This window comes from Pelecanus crispus, chromosome 7, assembly GCF_030463565.1.
Source record: "Pelecanus crispus isolate bPelCri1 chromosome 7, bPelCri1.pri, whole genome shotgun sequence".
Lineage (NCBI taxonomy): Eukaryota > Metazoa > Chordata > Aves > Pelecaniformes > Pelecanidae > Pelecanus > Pelecanus crispus.
The window spans coordinates 24008477-24031100 of NC_134649.1; the positions used below are offsets into that span (position 1 = coordinate 24008477).

At 50.2% G+C, this 22624-nt stretch overlaps 1 protein-coding gene across 2 annotated transcripts; it reads left to right on the plus strand.

The window, feature by feature from the left end:
- The first annotated feature begins 1584 nt into the window (after positions 1–1584).
- Positions 1585–22603, plus strand: PKM (pyruvate kinase M1/2). 2 transcript variants are annotated; one of them, XM_075713644.1, is made up of 11 exons: positions 1585–1617; positions 7064–7233; positions 7620–7711; positions 10688–10819; positions 11029–11215; positions 12058–12328; positions 12996–13146; positions 15112–15264; positions 19151–19317; positions 21562–21743; positions 22347–22603. In XM_075713644.1, exons 2-11 carry the CDS (start codon positions 7083–7085, stop codon positions 22451–22453), a joined length of 1593 nt encoding a protein of 530 aa, XP_075569759.1. In that variant the 5' UTR covers positions 1585–1617; positions 7064–7082; the 3' UTR covers positions 22454–22603. The 2 variants fall into 2 exon arrangements, with proteins under 2 accessions (XP_075569759.1, XP_009491553.2); XM_009493278.2 differs by lacking the exons at positions 1585–1617; positions 19151–19317 and adding an exon at positions 18495–18661.
- Positions 22604–22624: the final 21 nt, after the last annotated feature.

A 22624-nucleotide genomic window follows, 5' to 3' on the forward strand; every position in this document is an offset into this window, starting at 1 on the left:
GGCCGATGGGGAGGGGGCCCACCCCCGCCAGCCCTGTCCCCCTCCCGTGCCGGGACACACGGCGACGCCGGGGCCTGGCCCCCCTCCCACCCACTGCCCAAGCAGGCCCCGTCCCGCCGCCCTCCCCGGGCCCCCGGCCCTGGGGCCTGCTCCCCGCGCCGGGCCGTGTGGGGGGTGTCCCCGGCCCCCCGGGGCCCCCCGGCCGGCGGAACCCCCCTCACCATCTCAGCGGCGCCCGGCCGGGCCTGCCACCGCCTCCATGCTGCCGGGCGGGCGGGCGGCCATCGGGCCTTGACGTCAGGCCCCACCGCGGGCCCGGGCGCCACCGCCGTCACCCGGCAACGCCGCCGCTGACGTCACCCGTGGGGACCCCAACACCCCCGGTACCCGTCAGTACCCCTGGCAGGGCAGCGGGGCCCCCGGGATCGGGGCAGCCATGATCAGATCCACGGGGCTGGCGGGGATCCCCAGTGTCCCCAGCACAGGGTCCCCATGGTCCCCATGGCCCCGACTTGGGGTCCCCACAGCTGCCAGCCCAGGGTCCCCCATGGGGTGGCCCTGTTGGGTCCCCACATGGCTGGCACAGTGTCCCCACCGCCCAGGACAGGGTCCCCAGTGTCCCTGGTACAGGGTCCCCGGCGTCCCCAGCACAGGGTCACCATGGTCCCAGCGCAGAGCTGCCCTGATGGGTCCCCAGTGTCCCCAGAAAAGGTCCCCACCGTCCTAGGACATGGCCCCCAACGTCTCCAGCATGGGGTCCCCAGTTTCCCCAGCCCAGGGTAACCATGGATCCCCATCACAGGGTCCCCGCAGTCCCCAGCACAGGGTTCCCCATGTCCCCAGTATAGAGTCCCCATGGCCATGGCATAAGGTGGCCACGCTGGGTCCCTGCATGGCCGGCACGGTGTCCCCATAGTCCCAGCATGGCGTCTCCAGTGTCCCCAGCATGAAATCCACAATGTCCCCACTGCAAGGTCCCCAGCCCAGGGTCCCCAACATCTCCAGCCTGGTGTCCCCATGGTCTCAGCACAGTGTCCCCAGCACGGTGTCCCCATGGTCCCAGTGCAGAGCATCCACATTGGGTCCCCAATGTCCCCAGCGTTGCCGGGGGGTCAATTAGAGGCTCAGGACCCTCCAGCATCACCCTGAAACACCCAGCACCGCTGCCTGCCCCAAAGAGGCCCCGACCCCAGCCCTTGGGGCCCACCAGCGCCCCGGAGCGGCTGGGGGTGGTGTGAGGTGTGGGGAGCGCGGCGCCTTTAAGAGCAGCTGGACGAGACGCGGCTCCTTTAAGAGCGGCGGGGCGGGGCGCGGCCCCTTTAAGGCGGTGGCCACTCTCCGGCTGCGTGCGCGGCGGGTGCGCCGCCACCTCATTGGCCGGTCGGGCGCGTGCGGCGTTACAGCGCTTTCCTCCGCGTCTTGTGCATCCGCCGGCTAAAGGAGTCCCCGCGCCCCGCCTCCTCCCCCTCGCGGGGCGGGCGGCGGAGGGATCCGCGGGGGGGCAGGGAGGCGGTGCTGCGGCCGGCCGGGATCACCTTGGCGGGGCGGCTGGGCGGTCTGCAGAGGAGCGGCGGCTCTCGGAGAGAACGGGCGCGGGGCGAGGTCAGGCGGCGGCAGGTAACGGCGGCCTGAGGGCCAGCGGGCGGCGGCGGCGGCGAGGGAGGAGCGGCACCCGCAGCCGCCATCATCCCCGTTCCCGCCGTCGGGCGAGGGTCTCCCTCAGGAGGCGGCTGAGGGGGCCGGGGGTGTCGGTCCTTGAGGCGAGGTACTGGGGAGGCGGGGGGGGGGAAGCGCGTGCCCCGCAGCGGTGCGGTAAAATGGAGCGCGGGGCCCGGATTGCAACATCTCGGCCGGTTTCCTGATGGCTGGGGCTGGACCGGAGTCTTCTGGGAGGCTGAGTCAGATGCAGACGGAGCGAAGCGCTTTGCCGGCCCCTCCTTAGCTTCCCCCCCCCGCCTGCACTCACGTAAGAGCCGCGGCGGTGCTCTGAGGGGCATTAGCTTAAATCAGCCTACGGCTCACTAAACTCACCAGTGATGCTGCAGCCTCTTTATTCCTCACCTCCTCGGAAGAGAGGGCCCCTTCTGAACTAATTTTCTGCCCTGATGATGCCTACCTAAGCACCTCCAATTGATTCGGACAGTCTCTTGAACTGTGAAAACCTTTGAAACCTGTTTAAATCCTCTTTGCAGGGCTAGCTGGGCATGAATGGTGCTTTTGTCGGTGGACAATGGCAACCTCCCGATTGGCTTCTCGGATTAATAGAAGTAGGCGGCAAGATCTAAAAGCCTGCTTTGTCCTGATAAGGCAGCCAGTTATGGGTGAGGCCCAGGTTAGCAGAAATCAGTGTTTCACGGGGGATTTTGTGATGTTAGCTTTGTTAACTTTCTGGCTACTGCCTGCTCCTGTGAAGGGTTGCTGCTAATCCTGACTTGCCTTGGCCTAAAAGTTGGATGACAAAGAGGCTTTTTGGTTACCCAGGTACCTCCAGGGAAACTCGAGGGCTTGTTGTGCAACCAGGAGTGCTTAATTAAAAAAAAATTCAGTCCTAAGCATGTAATTTTATACTCGACATCCCATTTATAAAGCAGAATTAAGGCTAATTTAGAGCAGTTGAAGTTTGGTGGCCTAATGGTTCATGGTGATGCCGGGTCACTTCCAAACCGTGGCCAGGTTAAGGAAGGCCTGTCCTGTGCAGGCCGGAAGCTCTGCTGCGAGCCACGTGCTTGAAGCGGGGACTCTTGCCTGCCAAACCCTTCTGAGAAACTTTACTTTCACTAGCTAATGAGCTTGCAGAGACTGCGGCGCTGCCTGTGAGCCCGTTGCTCGAGCAGCCTGCGTTTTTCTTGACTACCTACTTCTTTAGCTGCCCAAAGTCGTAAATTTTACAAAGACCTTCATTTATTGACATTAGCTGTAGTGATCCAACGCCAGTGTTAATTCCCTTTCTGCATGCCGAGCTGGTAATTTAGTATAAACAGAATGTTTCTTAGGCTGGCTGGGCCACGTGCTAGTCCTTTATCTCCCTGGAGGAAGATGGTGCCGGGGCCGCTGCAGCGTGCGGTGATGGATGGCACGTAGGGAATGGGGCTGCAGTACCTTGTCGCTGCCACCCACAGCTGGGTGCGCAGCAAATCTCCATCCTGGAGCTGGGGATGCAGCAGAGGGATCTATGCTTCCACCTAGAGTTGTATTTACACTTAAAAAAACACAAAAAAACCTTTCTTTTATCATGCAAAAAAGATTGTTACGGTTTCCTTGAAGGCAGCTAGGTGGTTTCTGCTGGTGTGGGGCCAGGCTGAAAAGTCCTTTGTCCTGTGTCAGAGCAACACAGCTGCAAGGTTAAGTCTGTAGGTGTGCCCGCATTACAAATAACTGCATTACAAATACCCTCGAGATAAGTCTTTCTTGTCACCAAACATCTGATGCTTGTCACCTTGACTCGCTGAATTTTTTTGTTAAGCCTCCTGTATGTCTGCCCTCTAGGGAGGGCAGTCTTGGCTAAGTCATATGTGGATCTGATGGCTAATCCAGCCGCATGAAGGGAAAACTGCTGATGTCACCCAGCACCATGTGGGCTGGTCTGACCTTCCCGGCCCTCATAACTTATTTGCTGAAAAGCTGGAGAAGCATCTCTGTTGCGGAGCTGCAGCTCACTTCTGGGGAGAGCGTACGCCCACCAGGAGCAGGTGGTGGCTTCTGGGTCCCATCCAGCGTTGCAGAAAAGAGATGGCATTTTGGGGTGGCCATCTTGTACTTGCGCAATGGCACGATGCCACCTCCTGCAGCAGCCACAGAGGGAAGAATGTATTGCTCTCCCTCTCTGGAAGAGGGGTTGACAGGCTGTATTAAAAGCCTGCTTTGCCACAGAGCTGAATTTTTTTGTTGAGTGCATTTAGCTTCTGGAATGAACAAAGCTGATGCTTTTCTAGGCTTTTTTTGGGGGGGAATCTGAAGGCCTGCCCGGTTTCATAACCCTACCCTTCTCAAATATAAGTGCTAACTGAAACCCTTTCTGCCTCTGGCCAGGGACGCAGAGCATGAGCAGCCTTGTTCTGCAGCATCAGTGAGGTTGTGGAAGTGAGGCTGTCCAATAAAAACTGCATTGTCACCCGCCTTGAGCCTCCCCACTGCCTGTCTGCAACTTTTACAGGCAGTAAAACATCTTTGTCTGGCATGTTAATGCCGGTCCTGCCTGGGGACAGGCCCTGCTGCGAGGCCACTGCATTTTCCACTTCCCTTTGTCACCGATAACAGCAAAGGCTTGGCCCAGGGTGGGGATTGCCGGGGTGGGGATTGCTGCTCTGCCTCTCCTTTCTCCCTGAGGGCAGATCCGGAGGTGCTGTGGATCTAGGGGTTTCTCTCAGACAGACTGCAGGATGAGCTGGCTGGAGTTAGTCACCTTGCTACTGCAAAACCGGTTGTCCTGACCTCAAACGGCTCTTTCTAGAATATTCAAGAGCTGGGGAGATACCAGACATCTTCAGGAAGCCCCGCCTGAAGCACAGGCAGCCCAAGTAATGAACTCGGGGATTTAATTGTTATTCCCTGAAGAAGGAATTCAGATTTATTCAGTGCAGGAAACATTCAGGCTTTGTAGGGTATTGCTTTCCCCCTCTTCCTCGCTCAGCCCAGACTGAGTGCTCAGTGTTTTCGGGTGTCCTTGAAGTCCTTGCTCCGCTGTTGGATTTTTTAAAAAAAGCAAGTCTGGAGTGGTGGGAAATGCCAGACATTCCTGTTATAAGACTGGTCCTTCCAGTAGAATTGAGTTGATGCTTTGTAAATACCTGGTAGTAGGAGGCAGGAGGAAGTATTAAAAAGTGAAGCTTGCTGGTAGGGGGGCACAGTGCTGCGGGCAGATGGGTATTTCGAATACTTTTTGGCTGCTGTGTTTCTGCTCTTGCCCCTGGATGAGGTCATGGTGTCTCTGATTAATTTTTCTGACCTCACGGAACTGCTGGAAAATCTTGTGAAGAGGATTCTGACTGGGAACTTAACTTTCTCTTTATATATTTATAAAGACTTTAGGGGGTTTAAGATTATAATTGCAAATTACTAGAGTGGGTGGGGGATTTCCATAAGATAGGGAGAACTCACCTGCCTATTTTTAAAAACTTTGAAGTCATGCTGTGGATGTAGTTTCCGTCTCGGGATCCCGTTGTTTTATATTCCTCTTGTTCCCAGAAGCTGTGCAGACCCATTTGCCTGTGTTTGTGTGGAGGTGATTTCCCAGCAAAGGCTTATTTTTTTTGGCATCTGGAGAAGCTGGCACTGCTCTGCAGGTGTCGGAGGATGCAGCAGCAAGTGTTAGAGGGCTAAAACACAATGTTTCAGGGCTGACCAGTGGGTTTTCCTATAATAATGGGACTTTGTTGGGCTTTTTATGTGGGCAGACCTTCTTGTACTGACTCCGGTGAATTAGCAGCTTCTGGCAGGGCTGAGGGAAAGGAGACTTTGCCAGGACAAATTATGGTTTTCGCTGGCCTGACTCCTTTATGCCGCATGGGAGCGAGGCAGTGGTGAGTCAGGGCTGCCTGCAAGAGGATCTGCACGATCTGCACGTACATGGGGAAGGTCTGCAGAGCAGAAGTGGCTGGTGGGAGGAGCGTCGGCATGAACGGGGCCTCTGCAGCACCGGGCAGGCACATGGCAGGCTGGCAGGGGATCTCCCTGCCTGTTCCTGAAAGGCATGGCTTCATTCTGCTCAGCCCCGCTAGCTTTGACAAAGCTTTTGGGTTTATTAGTGCCTCTGTTTCAAAGCTGAATACACTGAGCTAGCTGGTGTGTGTAGCTAACACCATTTTGTGATTTTTTTTTTTTTTTTTTTTCCTGTCTGCTTGGGGCAGGCAGAACAAAACCCCTGCTCTATCCCTGCCTTTAGCTGGGTAGGAGCTCATGTTTCTACGAGTGCCATGCTAAAGGCATATCTTATAGGTGAAGGCAGCTTAGGCTGAAAGAGCAGCCTGCTTTGAATATCCCCTGCATGGTCAGGGGATGAAGTTTGAAGTCAAACCACTGTTTGCAGTCAAAACTAGTGATCTGCCCATGCCAGTAGCCACCACCTTACATCACTCACTTACCTGAAGGCTTTTTGAATGTGGGCAGTCTAGCCTGGGCAGGTTGAAGAGAACAGACAGCTTTTAGCTGCCACTGCTGCTTGAGAACAAAATTATTGTGGTGTGGCCTGAGCTGCACAATTAGAAATGCCTGGGGGTACCAGTGCTGCTGGGAAATGAGTGTCCTCCCATCCCAGTGGACAGTTAAGCTTCAGTTCAGCTTCCTCTTGGGATTGCGGGCTGTTCCTGCTGTTCTGGGGATGCTCTAGTCCTGTAGAGGCAAGCAGCCTGAGTTCAGAGAGGGTTTTTTTTATCCAAACCTTGGGGAAAAAAAAAAAGTTTTAAACCTTGTGGTGGTTTTCTGCTGCCCTGGGCGAGGGGCAGCGCAGGGGATGGGGGAGACCCACAGTGTCTTCACTTTGAAGAGGGACCTTGAGCATATTAAAGAAGTCTTCAGTCTTTTATGTGTTCTCTGCCGAAGTGTTGTGTTTAATCAAGTCTACTTGCTCGTACAGGCTTAAAGGATGGGTTTTAAGCTTAGGTGGACTTTGCCATGATGAGGCGTTTCTCAGCAGAAGATTGCCCATGTAAGAGCTAGCGCTGAGCTGCCCGGGTTCCCAGTTGCAATGGGAAATACACGCGAGTCCTGTAGGAGAAAGGATTCAAGAGCTGGGAGGGAGGAGGCAGAATTTCTGCCTGTGCACTCAAGTGCTTGAATTTTGTTGCGTTGTGTAGCTCCAAGGGAAGACTGGCAATGAAGAGAAGCTATGAAGGGAACATCTGCATAGAAGGCAGGTGAGCTTTGGGTGGTGTATGTGGGGGATGACATGGAAATAGAAGTGTGTCTTGCCTGTATCCAAGACTCTCAAGTAGGAACATAAAGATAGTTTGACCCAGTAGCAGCTTTCTTGATATCTCCATATTCATCACATGGGTGTGTTGGTGTCTTTGCTTGATGAGGAGGTCTGGGTGATTCCTAATCCTGGCACTGCCGCCTTCTCTTCTAGACACAGGATTCCAGCAACAATGTCGAAGCACCATGATGCAGGGACCGCTTTCATCCAGACCCAGCAGCTGCACGCTGCCATGGCAGACACCTTCCTGGAGCACATGTGCCGCTTGGACATTGACTCGGAACCAACCATTGCGAGAAACACTGGCATCATTTGCACCATTGGTAGGCAATTCCTGGACAGGAGAGAATTGCAGCTGGGAGTCCCTGTGTTGGTGAAACTTGTTTGGGAAATTGTGGAAAGGCTTCAGCTTTCATCCCTTGCCAGGGCTGAACTTGTGTGTCAAAAGAACATGACTTTCCCATGTCTGCCTAAGCTGTGTTATTGCTAGAAGTGAATCGAGTAGCCAGGGAAATCAGAACTGCTTAGGTTCTGCTGCACTCCTCAAGGCAAGTTAAAACAATCTTTGCTACTGTAGAGATGAGCTGCTTCAGCGCTGAGCACATCTGTGTCCATTACACCTTTTCTCTTCCACATGAAACAGTCTGGTGTGTGTGGGTTATCTCATTATTTTTACAAAGTTAATATTCAAACTGTTTCTTCCTCCTAGGCCCAGCCTCCCGCTCGGTGGAGAAGCTGAAGGAAATGATTAAATCTGGAATGAATGTTGCCCGCCTGAACTTCTCTCACGGCACCCACGAGGTAAGGGTGGGTCTGAGCTGATATGGCCCTGACTGGGCTCTGTGTGTGTGTGTCTCCCTGCTGACCCTGTCTCATTGAAGAGGGAAATCCAGCTTAGTCCAGAGCAGCCTTGGTATGGGAAGGCAAAACTTAACTCTGCTTTTGGGGAAAGCATACTGGTTGTACATACTGAACCTGTGTAATTGCTGATAACATTTAAGTGCACCTTTTGAGGTGTTTTGAAAGCAGTTCAAGTTGGTTCTGTACCAGGGAGCCAGCTAACTGATATTTGGCACTTGTGTGCCAACTGCTTGCCATGAAATCCTTCAGTTCTTCCTCGCATCCTGCTGTTTGCTGTACAAAGCTGCTGCTTCTCAGTTAATAGCAGAAGCTGAGAACACTTGTCCCTGTTTTGCTGTCCACTTCTACAGGAGTACGCAACTGTTGATTGCTTGTTTTGCTTCTTGTTTCATTGCTGAGGGTTTTGCAAGCAGGCAATCAATGAATAACCTTGTCTCAAAAGAAAACTGTTAGTAATTTGAAGTAGTTACTGTGCCTAGCTGAAAGAATTGAACTCCTGGGTTTGCTTGGCTAACCATCTGCTCCAGTTGTGTTCCTGGCAGTCATGACGTTAGCACCACAGTATTTGGGAGGTGGTGCAGTGAGCTTATAAGAATAAGGTCAAAAAGGAATCAACACTGTTTGTGGCAGACAGGCCCTCATTGATATAAATAGATGAGATCCTTGGCGATACTGGAGGACCCGAGGATCCCGTTCCAGGTTGCCTAGAATGCCACCCTGAGCCTTCCTGCTGAGTTTTTTTTTTTTTTTTTTTACCCTGGCTGCTCTCCAGCTTTCAAAATGTCAGACGGTAGCCAGTAGCAGCTGTACTAGCTGAACCATGAGCCTTGCGGTGCGTAACAGCTTGGCCTCTCATGCTTGTGGCCTTTAAAGGCCACAGGGCACTGTCAAAAGCAAAAGGTCTGATGCTTAACTGTGGAGAACTGTCAGACCTTGACTAAACACCCTGGGGTAGTCTCAGTGCATAGGCTGCAGTTAGCAAAATCTGTCTGAAGACAGGGTAGCATGGAATAACTCTGCCTCTCAGTAGTCAGATCCTGCAGCTGGGTGGCTCTTTGGTTGGGCGGCTTATCAGGGACTTGGTGGCCAGGCTGAAACTGGGAATTTTCTCACTGTTACTGCCCAGCAGAGCTGCTGCTGTGGTTTGCGTACTTGCTAGCTGAGGTCAAGGACAGGGACTGTACCTTTCTGCTTTGGGTGAGGTCTAATTGCACATTTCATACAGATAGGTTAGATTACAGCAGAGTCCGGTCTTGCTGTCATCTCCTGTTGAGTTTGACTGTCAGCTGTAGCCAGGTTTAGGTTTGAGTCCCCTCCTGGTCCCTCCAAAACACTCTAGTTTCCAGTGAAGCCCCAAACAGTTTTCATCTGTTGCAAGTGCTTCAGTTCTTGTGTCCACCCTAAAGCATTCAACAGGGCTTCAACTTTTAACAGAGGTGCTCTAGCACCTGGCTGCAACCTTTTTATAGAGAAAAAAAATTGCTTTTACTTCCAGCTCTGCCTGCATTCCTGCTCTGCGTATGTAACTTTTCAGGAAGTCAGACTCCCTAGGAGCCAGTTAGTCATCAGTATAAAACTAAAAAGGAAAAATCCCAAATGACTGGGACCAGCTAAACATAATAGCACTGTTCAGGCAAGTTGGCTGTACTGCATCCATTTAGGCTGCAGTGCATGGAAGGGTAGGGGCCTTCTCAATCTCAACTTGCACGCTTGATTAATAAACTAAATAACTTTTCCTGCTCTAAAGAGTTAGCAGTTGCAGTGTATCTCTGGCTGAGGGAATGCATGTGAACTTTAGCACAGCTTTTTCTGGCCCCACCTTCTGGTGCTGGATTATCTTCCCCACAATACTGAAGTCGATGTGCAGGGCTCATGTCTAGGTGGGTGGTGTGGGGGGAGCCAGGTGTTTCCAGGTGAGTCAGGACAAATGCTGTCTGTCTGGCACAGAGAGGAAAGGGTATTTCTTATCTGCAAAAGTCTGTCAAGTGTTACACAACTTGCAGTTATCTCTTAATGTTGTTTAAACAAGTAAAGTAAACTGATCTGCTGGTCATCTGAAGCTTGTTTGAGGTAGTTGGGATGGGAGTTTCCCCGCAAAACTGTCTGTCCTGAAACTGGCAGCATTAGCAAAATGCTCTTGCACGTGTGAAAGTTTGGAAGCCGGGTGTGTGGTGCTCAAGTCTTGAACTTCTGGCTGAGATTGCTTTGGCTCTCGAAATAAAATGTAAACACTTAAATAGATAACGTCCTCTTAGCAAATCCTTTATCTTTAGGGGAAAATTAAGCCAAAGAGTTACAAAAAGGCTTATCTATCTGCTTGCCTGTTGGACTGATAAGAGGGGTCAGGCTGGAAGTCTGTGGGGGAGATGGCAGTGCAGACAATAGCATCCTTCCTTCTGTGCTCTGAAGGGAGGAGGAGAACAGCCATGTGTGGCAGTTGCTCAGCTGTGACATTCTTCTGGCATTGGGGAGTCTTTCCATGCAGTTCTGCCAATGTTTTTCCATGTTGAATAGGTAGGTGTTCAGCAAAGCTTTCAGGAACATTCTTCCTAAAGGCCTGTTGGTTGATGGGCCATCTTTAAATGGCAAGTGTATGTCCTGATGGAAAATTGCTTCAGCTGAGTGTCTGTCTGGGCTGTCTCCTTGAGTTGTCCTTCTGGGATTAGAACTGGGGGCACCAAAGGCACAGCCAGATAACTGCCAGGCTCCACTTTGATGTGGGGAAGGCCTTTGTATCCTCACACTCTGCTTTTCTGGAAGCTCAGTCTGAATTAAATTCTCAAGCTAGAACTAAAATTGAGCATAATGTGAGAGCAGAGCTGTCAGCTTGGGCAGCATTTGGGGTGCATAGTGATCTTTTTCATAAGCGTTGGAGTAGAGATGGCCTGAACATTTCCATCTCTCTTTCCTTGCCAGTATCATGAGGGCACAATCAAGAATGTGCGAGAAGCTACAGAGAGCTTTGCCTCTGATCCCATCACCTACAGACCTGTGGCTATTGCACTGGATACCAAGGGACCTGAAATTCGGACTGGACTCATTAAGGGAGTAAGTTGCACTTTTTTTTTCCTCACACTTTTTTCAGTGCGTGAGACTAGATATCATGTTATGCCTGTGGCCTTTTCCAAACAAAAAATGTCCCTAGGAAATGAGATAACGAACCAACTACCAAAAGTTCTGATGAGCTGCTGCAGGCTGGGAGGTGGTTGTGTGCTGGTTTTTACTGGTTTTGCTGAAATGCATGTTTTGACATGCAGAGTGGCACAGCAGAAGTGGAGCTGAAGAAGGGTGCACCACTCAAAGTGACCCTGGATGATGCCTTCATGGAGAAATGTGATGAGAACATGCTGTGGGTGGACTACAAGAATCTCACCAAGGTTGTAGAAGTTGGCAGCAAAATCTATGTGGATGATGGTCTGATTTCCTTGCTGGTTAAGGAGAAAGGTCTGTAGCAACTGTTTGGCTATGCCTGTTTTTTTTTTTTTTTTTTTTCTCAGGACATATTTGTGCTTTCCCTCCAGTAACTGTTTTTTAGTTTGCAGTTGTGTATTAAAGAAAGGAGTACGTGGTTCTTAATGCTATAGCGAGCCTTTGAGCAAAACTCTCTACTTCAACTAGCAAGTTTCCAAAAACTAACTTCAGCTGGGTTTCACTAGACTGTAGTCTAAAGCACCTCTTCAAAGGTGAATGTGTGGTAGGGATATACCAGTGCTCATGATCAAAGCCTGTTTAGCTAATTCATACTTTAGCCAGGATAATTCATGCTTTTAATGTGGGATTTAACTGGTTTTACAGCATAAACCCCGAGTTTTATGGTTAGAGACAGAACTAGCTTCAACTGGTAATGAGGGGCAAGGTTAGTTCCACAATACTTGCTTTATAGTGCTGCCTAAACTGTTCTAGCCTCAAGGTATTGCCTCTACTCCCAGAGTGTGCAGGGAGATGGAGGTGAGGCTTTTGGGGTGCTCGGTTTGGTATTCCAGGGCTCCTGTGTGCAGAAATGCAACCTGGTGGCTTTTCTGGGGGGAGGCAGTCCCAACCTCCTGCAGGAAACAAATGGCTTCTTCTCCAAGAACACTGTAGAAGTGGTTTTAAACTGGTCTGTTGCGCTCCCGTGGGTAAATTGCAAGCTTGTGTGTTATATAAATCTACTGAAGAGAGCAGTGATGTGTTTTTATCACATGTGGTTGTTGTTGGCACTGCTGTTTCAGGCAGGGAGGTGATGTGGGAGCTGGCAGTGGGGAGCTTTCTGGTAAACACTGACTGTGGGAACACATCTGTTTCAGGCAAGGACTATGTCATGACAGAGATCGAGAATGGCGGCATGCTTGGCAGCAAAAAGGGAGTGAACCTGCCTGGCGCTGCAGTTGACCTTCCTGCGGTCTCTGAAAAGGACATTCAGGACCTAAAATTTGGTGTGGAGCAGAACGTGGATATGGTGTTTGCTTCCTTCATCCGCAAAGCTGCTGATGTCCATGCCGTCAGGAAGGTGCTAGGGGAGAAGGGAAAGAACATAAAAATCATCAGCAAGATTGAGAACCACGAGGGTGTGCGCAGGTGAGCTTTGTGCAGGTGACACTTCATTCAGGTTTGTCACCCTGTATGAAAGAAGAACGCAGCCCCTTCGCATTGTAGTCAGGACTCCTGGTCTCTGGCTTGCAGGCAGCAGCAAACTTACTAGCCTGAGTAACGGGGTGGTAGTGCAGTCTGTCAGTTAATGCCGTGTGCGTGGGACTTAACGTAGCTGCGGTATGAACAGTGGGTTGTGTAACTGTCACACACCCTAAGCTTGTGGGGACAGTGTCACAATATCCTGCATCCCTGAAAAATCTGTGATATTTTTAGTAGCGAGTGTGAGTTGAAAGTTGAGCAAACTTGCTGTTCTGGATGCAAATCGGTGAGCTAATGCATGGGAATCACCAAGTCTGTGACAAACTGTCAGACTAAAATATCTCAGATAACTCGCACTTCCATCGATCTGTGTTTGTATAGCTCTAGAAAGCTTTACATAGCACTTTATATATGCTATGACTTGGTCTTGTTTTTCTTCCTCCTACCTTGGCACTACAGGATACCAAAATGGCATGTGGAAAGCCCGTGTGCAGACAGCATAGCTGCATATCGTGCTCCAGAGCGATGCTCCCTTTCAGAAGGGAAGGACAGAACAGAAGGGAAGGTGCTTTGCAGAACAAATGGGGTAACAAACCTCTTCTCTTACTCCCAGGTTTGATGAGATCATGGAGGCCAGCGACGGCATTATGGTGGCCCGTGGCGACTTGGGAATCGAGATCCCTGCTGAAAAAGTCTTCCTTGCCCAGAAGATGATGATTGGGCGCTGCAATAGGGCTGGCAAACCCATCATCTGTGCCACTCAGGTACTCGAAACACAACGCTAGCTTGTAACTGCCAGAGTCTGGCAGGGTGTGAATGTCAGTAGCTGTCATGGCTTGGTGGTTTTTGCTAGTGAGTGAGATGCCAAGAGCAAAGAGGTTTTGCTTACAGCTGAATAGCTTATCTTGAGGCACTTCTTAAAGATGTGCTTGGGATCTTCCCCAGTAAGGTTACAGGACCTCTTGTGTGGCTGCTCAAGGTCTGTTGTGGTTTAACCCAGCAGGCAGCTGAACACTGCACAGCCGTTCACTCAGTCCCCCCATCCCCAGTTGGAATCGAGAAAGAAAAGAAAAAAAAAGTAAAATTCGAGGGTTGAGATAAAGACAGTTTAATAGGACAGAAAAGGAAGGGAAAATAATAATAATAAAAAAATTATACAAAGTAAGTGATGCACAATGTAGTTGATCACCACCTCCCAACCAATACCCAGCAAGTTCCCAAGTAGTGGTTCTCCGCCCCCTGCTCCCCAGTTTATATACTGAGCATGGCATCATATGGTAGGGAATAGCACTTTGGCCAGTTTGGGTCAGCTGTCTTGGTTGTGCCCCCTCCCAGCTTCTTGTGCACCTGGCAGAGCATGGGAAGGTAAAAACATCCTTGATTTAGTGTAAGCACTACTTAGCAACAACTAAACCATCAGTGTGTTACCAACATTATTCTCATACTAAATCCGAAACACAGCGCTATGCCAGCTACTAGGAGGGAAATTAACTCTATCCCAGATGAAACCAGGACAAGGTTTTGCCCTTCAAAACTTCATGCAGTATGAGCCTTTTGGGCTGACTAAAGAAATTCTGGGAAAAAATCACTTATGCTTTGCCTTGACATCTTGTAGCAGCACATCTGTGTCTTAACAGAAGACTTGCTAAGGTTCCTAGGTATCTTACAAGATGTGCCCACACTGCAGCATCAGAAGGAACTGAGTAAAAGATCCATCTCCTTACTGTTCTGGGAGCTGCTAGTGAGGGAGGGAGAGCTGATGCTCGGCTTCACTGGTTCCAGTAGGGATCATATGCGGATAGTCCTCGGGCACTGGGAGGACTGGTTTCCTGGCTGTGCTTGCTCTGCACAGGCTGTGGAAGTGAAAACTGTCTCTAGACAGTAGTCATCAGACAAGGTTCTGGATTTACAGTGGCATATGCTCCTCCTTCCTGTATTGCTACTGAAATATAACAGAAATGCTGCCTCTGGTGGTGTTTCATGAGGAAATGAGTGATGTTTGCCCAGTGGTGAGCTGCAGCTGGGAGAAAGCTGAGCACCTGAGGAAGATAGGAGAGCTGGCCAGGCTTTGGTGTGTGGAGTTATACTAGCTTCTGGGAGAAGGGGGTAGGAAGAGCTAACCTCATGGAAAGCTGTCCTGTTTTCTGCTGTCTTCAGAGTAGGTGCTTAGGAGGCTGGTCATGTTAGCTGTTCTGAGTTTACTAGCCTGTACATACCATGCTGTGAAAAGAATTTGAAATCTTGTGTGGATGGAGGTGATGCTAGTTGGTGCAGACCTTGCTGTTTACCTAGTTCTAGATGAAAAAAACCAAACTCCTAAATGCTAATTTGGCAACCTGTGTCTGGATTTGAGCTTTCTGTAAAGATATCTAATGCAATACTCTGCTCTAAAGAGCTCAGAGTTCCTTGGACCAAGCCCTGTGCAGAAAAGTTAAGTTGGAAAGTCAGAGTACTGTGTCTCTGATGTTGTGTGGGTGAAATCTCCCTGGAAAAGGAGTAAATGTAGAATGGGTACAAAAATGAAATGGTTTTTCTCACTGGTAGATGCTTTAATTCAAAGCTGGCTAGGGACCTTTCTCCCCTGTACCCATGGGAGAGCTCTTCTTCCAGAGTCCTTAGGCTGCATCCTGTCTTCTGCCCTATCTAAAAAGTATATTGAAGTGCACTAGTGAAAAAGCAGCTGGTTCCTTCTGCAGTGTCTTGATTTCTTTGGATTTGTTCTCTTCCAGATGCTGGAAAGCATGATCAAGAAACCTCGCCCGACCCGTGCTGAGGGCAGCGATGTTGCTAATGCCGTCCTGGACGGAGCAGACTGCATCATGCTCTCTGGAGAGACTGCCAAGGGAGACTACCCACTCGAGGCTGTGCGCATGCAGCACGCTGTGAGTACTGCCTTCACTTTGCTGGGGGGCCTGTCCTGCAGGTAAAAGTAGCAGTCCTCTCTTGCCCTGCATCTTCCATCTGAGCCAGGCACCTGAAGATCTAAATGTGCCTGGTGCTAGGTGGCAGCACCTAGCAGTCCAAAGCAGTGATTTCTTTATTCACACTCCCGCTGTGGGTGTTTCTTTACCTAGCATGGTCCTGAGGGCCTGAAATTTCACTGTGTGCTCCAAACTATTGCGGGCAGAGCTGAGAACTGCTCTGCAGTGCTCTGAAGTGTAAAACTTCAGATTTCTCTTATTAATTTTTGTTTAGGCCAGGATAAAGCGGTGTTTGCTGCTACCTTGGTATGAATTTCTCCAAATGCCCTGTTTTGGTATATTAAATGCCTTAAGCTTCTCCAAGGTCAAGGAGCTGCTTAAGCTATCTCTAGATAATGAAAGGTATCGTCTGACTCTTCCTTGGGGGAGTGGGGGAGCCTTCTGAGTCTGATTTACAGCACTGTTGCATTCAGCACCTGGTGTGCTTGGTGTTGGGGGTGTTTGTTGCATGAGTACTGACAGCACCATATTTTTACATGCCTGAACTGCCAGAAACCTCTGCTCTGCTTTGCATTCACCCAGCTCACATTTCAGCTGATAAAAAGCCTGATGTCACATATCTACAACTATTACTTCTCCTCAGTTACCAGTGCTGTGAATCACAGCAGTGATAACTCTCACCAGTTACAACTCTCACCGGTTTTATTTGGAATTCAGGTTATATAGATTAATCAACTCAGCTAGTGTTTGTTTGCAGTGCATTATGTAAAGATCTTTTACCTTTATCTGGTCAATATGGAGTGGTGTTTTTCGCACATGCCAAATGTAAAATACGACTTGATGATTACTGGGCAGTGACTAGTGGTTTACAAGCTGAACAGTAACAGTGCACCTAAAAGGTTCTTCCTCAGTTTTTCACCCCCTAAATCATGAGAGTTGACTTTCTACCAAGAGGTGGAAACTTGCTGTAGCAAACCTTACATCTGGGTTTCCATTCTGGCATTAACACTTGGACTGGGGCAGGTGGTACTGTACCTGTAGCCTGAGCTCAGGATCTGTTGCATGTGCTTCCCTCTTCCTGCAGACCTAGGAATAGTGGTGTTCACTCTGCCAGGCCCCTGTGGAAATACTGAAGGTTTTAACCCTCTGTGCAGAGGAGCAAATAACAGATTCACTTCATTTAATGTAACGTCACGGACAGCAAGGTGCCAACTCTCTGATGGTAGGAGCACGTACCCCTACAGTCAGGATCTTTTCATCTGAGCTAATTCACTTGATGTTAGTTGAGAGAAGCCCTGCCCGGCAATAGTGCCCTGAATAACCATGGTCTGAAAATCTGCAGCATGGCCAGAGCAGATGAATATTTCCATCTGAAATGGCCAAGGGGTCATAACAGGGAGAGGTCTTACCTTTGGTAAAGAGCAGCTCCTGTATGCATTTCCTGGACTGAAACGGTTATCAGTTGGGGTTTATGTATTTATTTGTATTTGTTGCTGCTACAGGAGCATTCCAAGTAGAGCTCCCATCTGTAGTGAGGTGCAGAGAGTGAACATGGGCTGCGATGCTGAGAACGATCAGGGTCTGTGCTATGTAGCATCCTTGCAGCTCTCTAAAAGACTTGACCTGTCTGTCCCCGACCTGTCTGTCCCCGACCTGTCTGTCCCCGACCTGTCTGTCCCCGACCTGTCTGTCCCCGACCTGTCTGTCCCCGACCTGTCTGTCCCCGACCTGTCTGTCCCCGACCTGTCTGTCCCCGACCTGTCTGTCCCCGACCTGTCTGTCCCCGACCTGTCTGTCCCCGACCTGTCTGTCCAGCTTTGCTGGGACTCTGCAGTGGTTTTGCTTAGCAATCCCTTTTCAGCTAGCCTTGTAGAAATGAGCTTGCCCTTTAGTAGCTAGCATCTCTGTGACAAAAATGCCATGTGCCTTCAGTTTAGTAGCAATTTTCCAAATATTGGACAGGCTGTTTCCTCCTTCTGGGAGTGGGCTTGTCCTGTTATTTTTAGACATAAGATACTTAACTACTTTGGCTTAAACTCATATGTGTGGAAGAGGGATTATTCCTAGCATCACATAAAATAATTCATTAATACTAGAGTAGCAAAATTCTTATTTGGAAGGGGTCTAACTACAAAGCTTTCACTACAATGGCGCTTCAGTTTCTGCTTAAACATCAACTCATCATGCTTTGTGTAGCAGCTGCTCACTTTCTGGAGTAACTGGATGAAATTGTCCTTGAAAAGGTGATCAACCTTTGCATGCTTTTCTAGTCTCTGCAAGCCTTCTTTATTGGGTTGTCAGAGGTTAGTGCAGCCTTCTGAAATGAGAATAGTCTTTAAGTGTGAGTGATATCCAGCATACTGGGATGAATAGATTACTGAACTTGTTGCAAATGCTTAGCCTGAACAGAAAGCCCTTAGTTGTGCCTCTGTACCTCTCACTTGTACAAGTCTGGCACTCTACAAACACCCCAACATACATTTTGTGACAACCCTATAAGGAAGACTTGTTCCTATTTATTTCTCTATTACCAAAAGGGAAGTTGGTATAGCACTTGGAGGTGTGAAACTTTATTGGCTCTCAGGTTAAACTAAATCTAATGAAGCTGAGAGAGACAGTCTCCCAACTTCAGGGGTGATGTTGAAAGTGCATTGCTTGCATGGTGGCTCCATGAAGACTATTCCAGCAGTGCTGTTCGGTGTTGGGAGAGTATGAAGGGGGACATGGAGCTACAGAGATTTCCTCTTGAGGAATTGCAGGCAGGACCATCAGCAGGCTGGTAGATAGCATGAGTCTCTCAAGAAAGTAATAAGCAGCTGCAACAAAGCGTGGTCTGTCTCTGAGCTGGCTTGCTCTGGTCCTTGAGGAGCAATCTGCATTTGCCTGCTCTGAAAGGACTCCAAAATATAGCAAGAATGCCACCTTTGAAATGCCTGCCCAATGACCAGGGCCTGCCAGTTAAACAGTGTGGTGGACCAGCTGGCGTGACTGTGGCATGTTAGACTGTGGTGCATTCAGCAGACTCACAACCTGAGAGCCAAAAAAAGTTTCACAGCCTGACCTTTAATATCCTATTGCATGCATTACTATGACAATTAAGCAAATTAATGTGATCTCATGTTACTCTGGTATATCTTTCCTTCTTTTCTTTCCTCTTTTTTTTCTTCCTTCCCTCTTACTCGGGTCCGCAGATCGCTCGTGAGGCTGAGGCTGCAATGTTTCATCGTCAGCTGTTTGAAGAAATTTTCCGCCTCAATGTTAACAACAGGGACCCTGCTGATGCCATGGCAGTAGGCGCAGTGGAGGCTTCTTTTAAATGCTTAGCTCCAGCCCTGATAGTTCTGACCGAGTCTGGCAGGTAGGGCTCAGAGAGGAGGCTTGGTGCCGGTTGTTTCAATGAGTAAAACCACTCTCTGTTCTAACACTGCAAATATTTAGCAAGCAGCTTGCTGCTACAGTATCAGCCTTGCATAACCGCTGCAGTCTGAGTTGAGTTCATCTCTGTGGCAGGGAGGGACTCCAGGTAGGCAGGAGCAGAGCGAGAGTGCCTGGCAGTTGGCATGAATGTCACCTGAGTGTGGGCTCAGCAGGGCGAGGTGACTCAGTAGGTGCCACCAATTCAGAAAAGAAACCTTGAGATTTGAATGGTTCCTCTATATGGCTGTGCTGTTTGGGTGGCCAAGTGTTGCAGCCCAACTAAATCTGGGCTTGCTAATTGGTAACTCTTCATGTCAAAAGCTGACGGTGTTTGTGTGACACCTTGCTGGTAGAGCACCTCACCTTACCCTGTGCTGTCCCGAGCGACTGACGTGAGTGTTGTCTTCCCGAACGCGTGTTGCTCTTATAGATTGCTCGGGAGGCCGAAGCCGCCATCTTTCACAGGCAGTTGTTTGAGGAACTGCGTCGTCTGACTTCCCTGAACTGTGATCCCACGGAGGCCGCTGCTGTTGGCGCTGTGGAAGCGTCCTTCAAGTGCTGCAGTGGGGCCATTATTGTCCTCACCAAGTCTGGAAGGTAGGAGGTGACAGGTTCCCTCAGGTCGAGCCTGCTTCGTGACAGGGTGGGGGAAGGAGACTCACAAAAAGATGGCTTTGAAAGACTAGAGCTGTAACAGTGAAGCCTGGGTTTTGGCAGCGACTGAGAGCCCAGGCCATCTGTCTGCAATGCCGGTTCCTCGGGAGATGGGCAGAGATCTCAAACATCTGCACATATGTAACCTCAGAGTTCCTCAGCCTGTCTCTGCCAGCGTGGCATCAGCACGGAGCCCTGCCTCCCCTTGCTGTTGTGAATGGCATCTCTGCCAGCAGTGCTGGCTGGAAGAGTCAAGGCAGAATAAGCGTTGCAGCTTCAATTCAAACTTCTTGGCAAGAAATCCTCAATTTAACAGTAAGGCAGAAGTTCAGTGGATGCAGAATCTTTTTTTTTTTTTTTTTTAAATCGAGGACTTGGCCTTTCATAGTAGCATCCAAACTATAGGTCTCTTGCTGAACCTTTCAGGGATCAGCCCTGCTTGCCTAAGTCCGAGGGGTGCAGAGGGACTGCTTAGTCTAGAATTGTTAGACTGAACTGGGGAAACTGAAAGTGTTGGAAATTTCCTCTTACAGGCTTCCTTATGCCTGCCTGCGAGTAATCTCACTGAGTAGGCAGGCATCTGGCAGGCACCCAGCAGCCAAGTGCTGCCTGCACTCAGGTGAGCTCAGTGCCTTGGCTGCAGGTGAGAGACAGCAATGCAGATGCGCTGGAACTACATAGTTTGGGATTTCTGTCTAGTGACAGTGGCAGCCACTGAGTAGAGGCTCATTCTTCCAGTTGTGGGGAGGAAGCTGAACCCTTGCTGATCAGCTTTTCCATCTAGAGGAACTAGGCTGCCCACCCTCAAAGCATGTGCAACTGTAAGTCTCAGACTGCTTTCTGGAAGAGAATCTGAATTTCTTGCACTGGATTCGGACCAAAGAAATAGTGCAGCAGCAGAGATGTGATTATATGTGCTGGGCATGGTCTACCTGAAGAACTGGACCGTCAGTGAATCCTTCACCCAAATTTACAGCTTAAAATGATGTGAGCAGCCACTTTCTACAGAGATGAGGAATGACTATAAGCACTGAGTTTCTGGATACCCTCGTGCTTCTAATGTTTCTTTGTAAAAGGTTCCAGTCTTACACTTGACCTTTTTAAAGATATTTGAACTCTGATATTTGAATATTTTTAGCTGTGGATTCTGTTACAGCCTTTGAGTACCTGGCTCTCCTGGAGCTACTGGGAGGCTTCTTGGACAGCATGGGAAGGATTGTCTGAGAGCTGGCACGTGTGTTTGGGCGCTTTGAGCGGACTGCTACTGCCTACTTTAAGCAGCAGTGTTTTGAGTATTGCTGAGCTTGGCTCTGCTGAACAAGGCTGCAAAAGCTGGTGGAGATACTGGCATCCTCATGGAGCTGTAAATGTCATGGCCTTGGCAGTTTTAATCTCCATTTATTTGCAGATGCCCTCTGTAAGCAGTGTCCAGGGAAGGGGAAGCCATAGTCCCCACTATGTGTGTGCTGCTTGCTATGTTAAGGCATTTTAAGGATTCTGTGCCCAACTTCCCGGTATAAATTTTGGCCTCAGTTGCATTTGCTTGATGTTGGGCGCAAGAGCAGAGCTCTGTGCGGAGCAACTGGCCTGTTGCTGGCTTCAGCAGGTGAACGTGGCTGGGAGGCAAATGGCTTCCTCCTTGGCAAGCTTTGGGTAGCACTGCTGGCATGGGTTCTTTCCATCCCATAAACCGGGAGCTGCTCAAAGCAGAGCGAACTTGCAGGGACCCCCATTGAGATGCCAAGGACTGCTTGCAGAGGCCAGAATAAATGGCACCTCGCCACCTTAACATAGCAACAGAGACAAATAAAGGCTTGTTTACGGGGCCAAAACACGCAGATGGCACTTCCTAAACTTGGAGGCGAGGTGGTTTTCACCCCGAGACTGGAGTAGGGACTGTTGCCAAGGGATGGCCTTTGGTGGTGGTCCCTGCCCAGTTGCCTAACTGGGAATTCAGCAGAGCATCAAGCTTGTTGGTGAGCTTGGGTCTTGCCAGCATCTCCTGTGGTCATCATCTGTGTCCCTCCAGGGGTTTTGTAGAGCCCTCCAGGGTGACAGGCAAGCCTTGCTGCTGCTTGTGCTGTGAGTGGAGGTGCCCCTCTGGCTGTACACAAGTTTCCTCGAGCTCACTCTTGGGCAGCTGTGCCTGTAATGTGGTGCTTCACCTTGTGTCTGGTTTCTTTCTAGGTCAGCACACCTGGTGTCCCGGTACCGCCCACGGGCTCCCATCATTGCTGTGACCCGTAATGACCAGACAGCACGTCAGGCCCACCTCTACCGGGGCATCTTCCCTGTCCTGTGCAAAGAACCAGCCCATGACTCGTGGGCGGAGGATGTCGACCTCCGCGTGAACCTGGGCATGAATGTTGGTAAGTGATACTGCTCCACACTCACTGGGGAACTGTCTGGTGGGATGTGGTGGTCCTGAGCATCCTGAGCACTTCAGATGGTGCTTTTGGGGTTACTGATGGGGACTGGTGACAAAGGGAGAGGAAGTGGCTGCCTGCGTGGTAACGGTATCCTATTGGGAAATGGGGGACTGCAGTTGCATAAGCACAGCCGCATCCGATGGGGAAATGGGGCAGTGGGTTTGTCACAGCTGCCTTAAAATAGCTTCCAGCAGAAAATCAGGTTGGTTTTAGTGTGGTAAGTAATCAAACCATGATGCTTATCACTCCTGAGAGACAAGAGAAGCCCAGAGCGGGATGACTGCCTTCTCCAGCTCCTCTCCAAATCCAGTGCTGTTGAATTTCTAGCTCTGTGTCACAGAGGAGCCCAAAGCAGAGGCAAAGGGTCCAAGATAGGTGGGCAGCAGGAGGATGGGGTCTTGATACTAATTCAGAGCCGCAGCTGCCATGGGACAGGCTGGCCCCTGCACCTTGGTGGTGGGTGGGTGACAAGTGATGTTCCCCCTGTGGCAAGCTGATGGTGGTGGGACCCGAGTTCTGAAACCTCCCTCTCTCCTCTCCTAGGCAAAGCACGTGGGTTCTTCAAGACCGGCGACCTGGTCATTGTACTGACGGGCTGGCGCCCCGGCTCGGGCTACACCAACACCATGCGCGTGGTGCCCGTTCCCTGAACGACTGACTCCAACCAGCAACCACCTTCCTTCCCCATTCCCCGCTGCTTCCCTCTCCCCTTGCGTTAGACCAGCCATCGCTTGCGATGTTCTTCTTGTCCTTAGAGCGGATGTAGGTTGCTAAACACCACCCAGTGCAGCAGCAGCAGGGGGAAGAGACCTTAAATCACT

Coding starts and splice junctions, on each gene's coding strand:
- PKM (XM_075713644.1), top strand. CDS start 7,083: ATGTCGAAGCACCATGATGCAGGGACCGCTTTCATCCAGACCCAGCAG. Junction 7,234..7,619: donor TGGCATCATTTGCACCATTG/GTAGGCAATTCC, acceptor TCTTCCTCCTAG/GCCCAGCCTCCCGCTCGGTG. Junction 13,147..15,111: donor CCATCATCTGTGCCACTCAG/GTACTCGAAACA, acceptor GTTCTCTTCCAG/ATGCTGGAAAGCATGATCAA.